General features: G+C 43.2%; 1 protein-coding gene across 2 annotated transcripts; it reads right to left on the bottom strand.

The window, feature by feature from the left end:
- Nucleotides 1-6,608: 6,608 nt before the first annotated feature.
- LOC310861024 (uncharacterized protein) lies at nt 6,609-9,042 on the bottom strand (the record flags this gene model as incomplete). Of its 2 annotated transcripts, XM_083768278.1 has the most annotated exons (3): nt 7,212-7,350; nt 6,964-7,116; nt 6,609-6,704 (listed from the first exon to the last, which is right to left on the bottom strand). In XM_083768278.1, the coding sequence occupies exons 1-3, from the start codon at nt 7,296-7,298 to the stop codon at nt 6,609-6,611; spliced, it is 336 nt and encodes a 111-aa protein (XP_083624404.1). In that variant the 5' UTR covers nt 7,299-7,350. The 2 variants fall into 2 exon arrangements, 1 of the variants encoding a protein (XP_083624404.1); XR_014569451.1 differs by lacking the exons at nt 6,609-6,704; nt 7,212-7,350 and adding an exon at nt 8,704-9,042 and having other exon boundaries at nt 6,981-7,116.
- Nucleotides 9,043-9,865: the final 823 nt, after the last annotated feature.

Raw genomic sequence — 9,865 nt, 5'->3', positions numbered from 1 at the left:
GAGGCGTGATCTCACAAGGTGATGCATGAACATATTACATATATGGAGGTGTAATGTCACAAGGCGTGACCGACCATATATGTGGCCCCCACCCACCCTCCCACGAAAAAAATAGAAGAAAACAAAGGATAAGTGGGGAGTGGATATGCGCAGCAAGCCGTGGATATGCACGGCTTGGGATACACTGCCATGTCTTCCTTCTCAGAATGCATTTCTTTCATGTGGATTCCAAGGGATTCGATTTCCCAAAAGTTGCGTAAAACTGATCTGACAGTGCCTGTTCCTCTCCGATGCTGATGTGCATACAGTATAGGCATCCTTTCCTCAGTCAGATTCCAGCTGTGTGAGAGTGAGACCGACCAGACAGGACCAGTGGTTTTCTTAAAGTACCGGTATATTTATTTCCATTAACCTTTGGCATAGAAGACATGTAGTGTTTTTATTTGATTCTGTCACTAAATTGTTTTCGTCCGTCCTCGACTCCCATGCAGCTCGTGCCAGCCAGGAGGTATGGTGGTGATGGTGAGTGCAGTGCAGTCACGTCAAGCAAAGTTACTACCAGTCCAGACAAAAGTAGGCTATAGGCTATTATTGTCCTGATAAAGGATTTTACATGACATTCATTACTTATGATATTCTGTGCGCCTATAGCTGTGCCGCTCAAAACTCTGTTTGGAGAGAGAGCTGACGTCTGTGTGTGTGTGTGTGTGTGTGTGTGTGTGCGTGTGTGTGTGACGTCAGTGCGTGCACAGTGCGTGCATGATGTATTGTGGCGGCGCCGGTAGTGTGTAACCTCGCCCACCAGGTGCTGTGGTGAGGAACTGCACGACACAACACAATGCACTGCACTGCACTGCACTGCACACGTGTGTTCGAACACAAAGCGGGTAGTTGTATAAACTGTGTGTGGACCATTCTCCTGTCCCGCGGATTGACAACTCGAATGTTATGTCACACGCCCACAGGTGAGCAAATTAACGTCACAAAACAAACAAACAAACAGTTGGCCAACTAACGCCAGGGCTCCACTGGGCGCGTTGCGTCACGCGTGCGTGCGTCAAAAAACGAACCGGTTCAATTTTATGGTGACGGAGACGCGACGCAACGCGGGCAGTGGAGCCACCCTCCATTGATTAAAAGGGCACATTCCCGACACTGACGGAGACGCGACGCAAACGCGCCGCAGACGCGCCGCAGACGCGCCCAGTGGAGCCCTGGCGTTAGCTATAGCCTGCATGGGTTCCAGACCACGGCGGAACAGGCTGGTGGAACCCAGAGGCTACAATTTAGCCTTCCGCAAGTAAACATTTTAAAGTTGCTTAATGTAGCCAACTCACGAGCAAACTATTTCATTTAGGCTACTTTTAGCCCTATATTTGCTGCTGCTGCTGGTTTGACAAGATATAGGAACTGATAGGCATAGGCATGCTAGGCTAATAACATTGAATTAACATTGTATTGGCCTAACATGCCTATGCATATCAGTTCCTAGGCCAGTGTCCATGGGGGGGTGCCCTGTGGCCAGGTTAGAGTAATATAGTAAGAGTGGCGACACTAGCGTTGACTCATTGTAACAATGCGTCGCCAAAATGGGGACGCTAAGGTTCAAAATGGTTAAATTAATTTTAAATGTATTTCTTTAGCCGAGCTAATAGCCTGCTGGAAGTATCTGTAATGAAGTGTTTCACACCAAAAGAGGTTCCCGCCCAAAATGGGTGAAACTTTCACCCATTTTGGGCGGGAACCTCTTTTGGTGTTTAAGCATTATGTTATGCTTTAGCTATTGAAAAATAGCAGATCTACAAGCTCATAGCGCGCACTACGAGCTTGTAGGTCTGCTATTTTTTGAAAAATCGTGAAAATGCGGCACAAATCTTTGAATATATATTATTTCAGAAGACTTTTATTTTTCTCGACGTCAGGCCTGTAAAGATGGCATCTACAGTTTAAACTAACATGCTTGGTCATATATGTACTTTGTAGACATCTACAGTTTAAACTAACATGCTTGGTCATATATGTACTTTGTAGACATCCCTGGAAATGCAGAGGAAGAGGATACTACACATCCCTGGAGAGGCGGAGGAAGAGGATACTAGTGAAGTTTCCTGTGACTGTTCCTTATTGGAGGTGAAGAAGGAGGCTCCTCTTTCCTGCACTGCACAGCAAGCAGGTAAGAAGAGAACACAAACTTATACTTACTTCTGTCTTGTTTCTTTCGAGGGTTCTTTCTCCGGTGCATGTGCGGGGCTAATGCTCCGGTTCGGTCTCTATATCCTTTTATTACTCTATGGATAGTTCCAGCCATAGGAGCAATGTTTGGAACTATAGCCCATAGGCACCCGCTTTGTGGCGAGATCAAAGCGTGTCGCTACTCTATACACTCTGGGCCAGGTGATCGAGGTGATTGATCGATTGAATTATTTATTTTACAGATTGGATAATTACAGTACATTTCAAGCACAACTTAATACAAAACTGTTAACTGTGGACGACACCATAAAGCATTACACTTGTTTACAATAGGTACCACCATGTTCAATTCATCATAACATTTAGAGATGTACAAATAAACACTATATAGCCAAATATTCATAGAGGAGGTAAAAAGGGAAAAAAAACATATACAGTGAGGGGGGGGGGAAAGGGGTGGGGATTCAGATTTTACGGGGGCCAGTTTCTAATTGCAGCCGTCCGTAGGTGCCCTTTGAGAGCGGTTTTGAAGGAGTCAAGGGATTTGCATGTCTTAATGACTGTTGGTTCCACATTTTGGTGGCATAGGAGCGAAATTAATTTAGTCCCTTGTTTATGCTGGATCTGGGTTGCACATGGTTTGTTGAACTCCCTCTGGTGTTGTGGGTGTGGATGATGATGTGAATGTGGATGATGGCCATGACATATCATGAATAGCATGCATTGTCATGTTTCTGTCATGTTCCTTCAGGTGTTGTTAATGATAACAATCAAGGCTCTGTTCCATTTAGATTGTGTCAGTGTCATGTCGGCTCAAGTGCTTTTGTGGTGGCCAAGATGGAAAGCCTGGTGACTAAATAATTCGTGCCAACTGCCGCGGACCCCCACATAGATATAGGCCTATAGATTTGGCCGCGGACCCCCACCTGCAAATGTTTTGTGGCAGGGACCCCTCAAAAGAGAAGAAAAAATATTATATTCAAAATGTCAAGATTTATCAAAAATGTTCAAATTAATCTTGTACACACTCGGGACAAAGTGACATGCTGTGAGGTTTTAGTATACCTGCTATTTAGCCAAGGTAGCACATTTTTCTGGGGACCCCCTGGAACCCACTCAAGTACCCCATGGGGGATCCCAGGACCCCACTTTGAGAACCACTGTCATGGCTAACTCATTTGAAGGAGGAAGAAGTGTCCCTTGTCCAATTTGACAGTGTTCTGCTGCTATTCTCAAGAAAACATTTTTAACAACACTAACCTTCAAGTAAATTCATTGTAAAATCCATTTGGTTGTGAATTTGATCTCTATCCATCGCCTCATGTCGCTCACAGCCATAAGCTTTAAATTACAACTCAACTGTGATAAACTATATTTAGTTTAAGAAACAATCTAATTATGTACTTTTCGGTTCAGTTGCGTTCAGTCAGCGTCTTGCTCAAGGACACTTTCGACACTAACCTGCAGAGTCAGAGTGACCCGGCCGGGATTGAACATTGAACAAGTGGCCACTTTTATCTCCTGAGACACTGTGACTACCACTGGACTACTCTGGACTGCTAGGAAATGAATGGTGTAACATTGGAGTGGATTAGTTTGAAAGAGTGTGTCTGAGTGACATTCTTGTTTTGCTCTCCAATCAGTCAGTGATGGTGTGCCCCCCCGAGGGGGGGGGGGGGGGGGGTCCAAGGAGACAGAGAGGTAGACAATCAGACACTAAGGCGAGACGAGTCTATGAGGCTTGGAGAAGAAACGTCTACATCTGAGAGGACTGGACTACATGTTGTCTCAGTATCTCCACAAGGAGGAGCAGTGCAGCAAAGCATTATGGTCATTGTAGGAATTCAGCAATCCAGTCAAACCCTATAGTCAAACACACAGACTACATTATCTTTCTGGCCATATAGGGTGCAAATTTCAGATTGTGCTACACATATCTACTACAAATACTATTAACATTGATTGACTGTAATTTCTCCCCCAGCGGTGAAATGTCCCTTTAACGGTTAGCTCAATCTCATTGTATTTAATGAGAAATGTACGGTATACATTTTATTCCAGGTTTAGCGGCTACTACTGCTTTAAATGTCCCATGCTGCAGTAGCCACTATAGACCGATTCCGTACCGGTTTCATGGTCGCAGCCTACGTATTTCCTGTAGGCGGATCCGCCATAGCTGCGGGGGAGATCAGCACGTCTTTCATTACAGTGAATGTAAAGTGTCTTGTTTTCGTTGGCTCACGTTACGCTAATTGATAACTCTATAACGTTACAAAGATGCCCAAAAAATCGGGACGAACGTGTGCAGTTCATGGCTGCTCCAACAGTAGTGGCAAAATCCAACTCTGGAAAGAAACTGAATGTCAAAAACACAAACCTCTACATCATGAAGATTGTCCATGCCAAAAGCCATACGGTTTGCACAGATTCCCTGGGCGTGCAGAGGACAATGACGTGCGCCAGATGTGGATCAAAAACATCAACATAAAGGACTTTGTTCCCACAAAGAACAGCACGGTAACTTTTGGATACTTTTTGTTAGTTATACCATTAATGCTAGCATGCAGCCCCCATTGAGGAGTGAAATGTTATCTCAACTAGTTCATCATTGTTAGTAAATAAGTCACCTGTGGCTTGACATTATTGTGATTAAATACTAGGCTATTTGGACAAACTATGACAGTCTAATGAACACAAATACTGCAGGACACAGTTGTATGGTAGGGTTCTACACATAAACAAACTTCATGGAAAGTTGGAAACATCTGGGTCTAAATTAGACCCAAGTAGTGAGTCACAACAGTGGCTGAATGTTGACAATCTAGTCTACCCCCTATGAAATGGTGCAAAGCAATGTACGTCCACTCTATGAAATGGCTATGCCACCATTTAGTGGACAGTATTTTCTGAATCAGAATAAATCTTTATCACATCACAAGGTGGGTAAAATTATTAGTTGAGAAGGCGTTTTTGCAGTCAAAATAGAGGCATAAAGTGCATAATATAACTAATTGCATAACATGATACATGAAACCATTTAGTGGACAGTATTTTCTAAATCAGAATAAATCTTTATCACATCACAAGGTGGGTAAAATTATTAGTTGAGAAGGCGTTTTTGCAGTCAAGATAGAGGCATAAAGTGCATAATATAACTAAATTGCATAACATGAAACCATTTAGTGGACAGTATTTTAATGCATTATGAGTTATATCTGGTAGCCTACCAGTATTTACTATTCATCCTAATTATTCTATCTTTAGGTGTGTGGAGTACACTTCCCAGATGGGAGGCCAACAAAAGAACACCCGTATCCAGTTCTGCAACTAGGATATAAACATGTACGTTTGATTCTCCCCTTCAAATTGACAGTTTGATGTGATTGTTTTTGGTTCAACAGATTAGGTTTATTTTGAATAAAACAATAACTTGTAGTGCATCGTTTCTTTTCCTTTCACAGGGGAGAATGACATCTGGTAGAGCCCCCCCTAAGAGAAGAGGCCTTCGGTCATCAAGCAGCAGCAGCACACAAAACGCAACAACATCAACAACAACAGAATTAAACGCAACAACATCAACAACAACAGAATTAAGAGCAGGACCTGAAGACACCAGTGATATCGGAATGGAACATATTGCAGACCACAATTACTTCTGTATCAACTCAAGGGCAAACAGTGCAACACAAACTGATGTCATGCCTCTGAAGCGTGATATTGGAATCCAGTGTCCAGAAATTATTACAGACCACAGCTACTCTACCATAAAGTTAACAAACCGTGCAACACAAACTGATCCTACACCATCATTGTCAGCCTATGACCTAGATGACAAAGATGCAAGGTTTCACACGGGCATAGGTATTGCAAGTTTTTGGCAGCTTTTACATTCCCTCATAGCTTTTCACCCACCTCCAAAGATGACCAGATTAGCAGTCCATGACCAGCTGTTACTCGTTTTAACTAGGCTACGTCTTTGTTTGATGTTCACAGACTTGGCTAAAAGATTTGGAATAAGCAAGACCTCAGCATGTGTGATCTTTTCACTTTGGAGACCAATACTTGCTAGGTTTATGAGGGAAAATGTGATTGCGTGGTTGCCTAGGGATACTCTCAGAAGAATAATGCCATCATGTTTCAGTAAAAATTATCCCAAAGCAACATGCATAATAGACTGTACAGAAATATTTGTCCAAAGGCCAAAACACTTAAGAAAGCGATCCCAAACATTCAGCAACTACAAACATCATAACACTTACAAATTATTATATTGTATTGCCCCCAATGGTTATGTGATGTTCACATCAAAACTATTTGGTGGACGGGCCAGTGACACTTTCATCACAAAGAACAGTGGTCTTCTTGAACTTCTGATTCCTGGTGATCAAATCCTAGCAGACCGTGGGTTCACCATCTCAGATGTGTTGCCTCCAGGGGTGACTCTGGCTCTCCCAGCTTTTACTCGCGGCCTCAAAGAACTTCCTGGGCATGATGTTGTGGCAACACGGCGCCTAGCAAATGTCAGAATCCATGTAGAGCGTGCAATTAGAAGGTTCAAAGGTTTTAAAATGGTCAGTTATGTCATTCAAGGTAGTATAAAACATGTTGATGACATTGTGAGTATTTGTGCTGGGCTATGTAATTTGCAACCCAAGTTAATTCAGACTGAAACTGAGCAACAAGAAACATCTGATATTGAGGAAGAAGAGGAATGTGATGTGGATGAGGATGTAAGCCTAGATGAGCATGACATGACTTGATCCTCTTTACCCCATCGAGGGGCATAGGGCGTCCACCAGAGCTCTCCATCTCAATCTCCTGGGCCTGGGCTTTTGCTTCCTGCCAGCTCATTCCAATGTTCTTTAGGTCTTGGAGAGTCTCTACTCTCCAGGTGTTTCTCAGCCTACCCAGATTCCTATTCCCCTGAGAAAGAGAAAGATGGAAAAAATTATAAACAATTATTATTAATTCTCAGTTTCCCTCCTCATGCACAATAAGTAAAATGTTTATTAGAATACCTGTATCCCTGTATCCTCTTCAAACCACTTTGTTGTCAAAGGCTCCGATGTTTGGTCATGCCTAGTGGCTACCAGCAAAGGTGCCATTCAATTTTCGTTCCACCCAGTTTTGTGGATTTTCTTTTTTGGGCACTTCAGAGGCTACTGATGATTCAGATTTCCTTTAATTTACTCCAAATAAACTACTCTGGCCCTTTGTTTGTGCAGCAATTGTCTCCCTCTCATGTTTCCCACATATCACATTTATTTTCATTACAAAGTTTACATTTGTGTTGAGCTCATGACATGCTCATGACATGGTGAGTTTTTCATTTGCTTTGTTTTGTGGCTGTGCAGTCAACACGTTATGCAAAAGAGTTCCAGGTATTTTGGATAGACCAGCCATCTCAGGGGATTGCATCCGTCTCAAAAGCTGTTACTTTCATCGAGGTCCCTGGTCTGGCCCCCTGATGTTGTCAACTGCATCAGGCCTCACATTGTCACATTGTCATCTGTGCATGCTGTGCCTGTGTGGCTGGCCGCATCTTTGATTTTGTACAGTATCCCTGCTGAATGACTGCAGCTCTTCCCTTAAGTTGGTTGGCCTAGCAGTCGCAGTTCACATCCACCACTTTGCCATCCCTCCTCTGCAAAGTTACTTCAACATGATGGTACATGATAATGTCCTGTGAGTAACACAGGTCCTTTCAGAACTGTGCTCATCATTTGGTAGCATGTGGAGTATCTTGTCAAAGTCAGGGGCCAGATAACAGTGATTGGCTTGATTGGGCACCCTCTGGGTGCACACCCTGTAGGTGCATAAATTGATTCCCTTGGCGTCTGGCTGGTGTTTGGCTGCTGCTACCATACCAGTCTTTATCTGCTTGGTTTACCAAAACCTAACTCGGTCGGTTGTGACAGCCAGCGACTAACAGAATGAGTACCTGGATTGACGACGTCAGACAGTGGCCTCCAGTTACTGATAAAGGTAATTAATTGATGGCAATCGCCAATCAGTGCTTAAACCACTGTCTTATTATTACACTGTCTAGTAGACTAGACTAGCTTTGACTATTTTCCTACACCATCTCTTTGCCAGAAAGTCACCATGGCATGCATGCGGTTAAGTTAGTATTTATCCCAATGCTGGGGTGGTTAACTTGTGTTTACTGTTTGTTGTTTGTTTGCATAATAAAAATTATGAAATGCAAATCTTAATGATCTAAGACTGTGTATTTCCTAATCATTACAGATAAGTGGTATTAATCCTATTAAAAAAACAAATGTTTTTATTTATTTTTATGATAGGTATTCAAGAATATTTCCTTCACCGACTGGCATGTGATGAACAACCCAATGCCAACTACAGGTCCCTGATAGAGGGTCAAAATTACCTGAGCTCCGGATGGGTTGGCCAGATACTCCACAGGCTACCAGATGAGGAGCACATACTCTTGAAAGGACCTGTTCGCTACTCACAGGACATTAAACAGTACCATCATGTTGAACTGACCTTGCAGAGGAGGGATGGCAAAGTGGTGGATGTGAACTGTGACTGCATGGCCAACCAAGGGAAGAGCTGCAGTCATTCAGCAGGGATACTGTACAAAATCAAAGATGCTGCCAGTCAGGGGTTCACAGGCACAGCAAGCACCGATGAGGCTTGTGTCTGGAACAGTTCCACGTGTGACAATGTGATGCCTGATACAGTCGAGAACATCAGGGGGCCAGACCAGGGACCTCGGAAAAAAATGAAAATAAAGTCAACAGCATTTGAGAAAGATGCAGATGTCATTCAGCACCTCACATCCCCTGAGATGGCTGGTCTATCCAACATACCTGGTACCCTTTTGCATGATCTGTTGACTGCACAGCCACAAACCAAAGAGGTTATTGATAAACTGCCCACATGTCACGAGCAATGTGCTCAACAAAAATGTCAACTTTGCAACTGTATTTTTGAAAGACATGTGTTATGTGGGAAACGTGAGAGGGAGAGAATTCTTGTACAATCCAAGGGCCAGAATAATCAATTTTGGCTAGATCAACGAAAAATAAGAATCACAAGTAGTGAGGCCTCTCAAGTGCCCAAAAAGGTTGACCCACAAAACTGGGTGGAACGAAAATTGAATGGCACCTTTGCCGGAAATACAGCCACTAGGCATGGCCAAACATCCGAGCCTTTGGCAAGAAAGTGGTTTGAGGAGACCACAGGAATAACTGTGGAGTGTACAGGACTTGTTGTACATGAAGAGGAAAACTGGCTTGGTGCCAGCCTTGATGGTATTATAGATGCCGATACCATCATTGAAATTAAATGTCCTACAGCCAAAAAACTTGTGGCACACAATGGCAGTCTGCTAAAAATGATTGACTCTAACAAGTACGATGTGAGGCATAAGGATGGAAAATATATTCTGAGGGAAACGGCATCAGGATTAGGGTACTATTACCAGGTACAAGTGGCGATGCATTGTGCTAAAAAAAAAAATTGTAAATTCATTGTCTGGACTCCAAATGAGCAGATCATTGCAGATGTCCCATACAATGAAGAGTGGATTACAGAGAAAATCAGCCACCTGAAGGACGTGTATTTTCAGCACTTACTTCCAGCAATATCCACAAGGATAGCCCACGGGGTAATGAAAGTGGATGGACTAAAGTAAACTAGCCCT

The sequence above is a fragment of the Protomyctophum parallelum genome (assembly GCF_964188405.1).
Source record: "Protomyctophum parallelum genome assembly, chromosome: 7".
Lineage (NCBI taxonomy): Eukaryota > Metazoa > Chordata > Actinopteri > Myctophiformes > Myctophidae > Protomyctophum > Protomyctophum parallelum.
The sequence above is the reverse complement of the archived record's forward strand: the minus strand, read 5'-3'. Positions and strand labels throughout refer to the sequence as shown.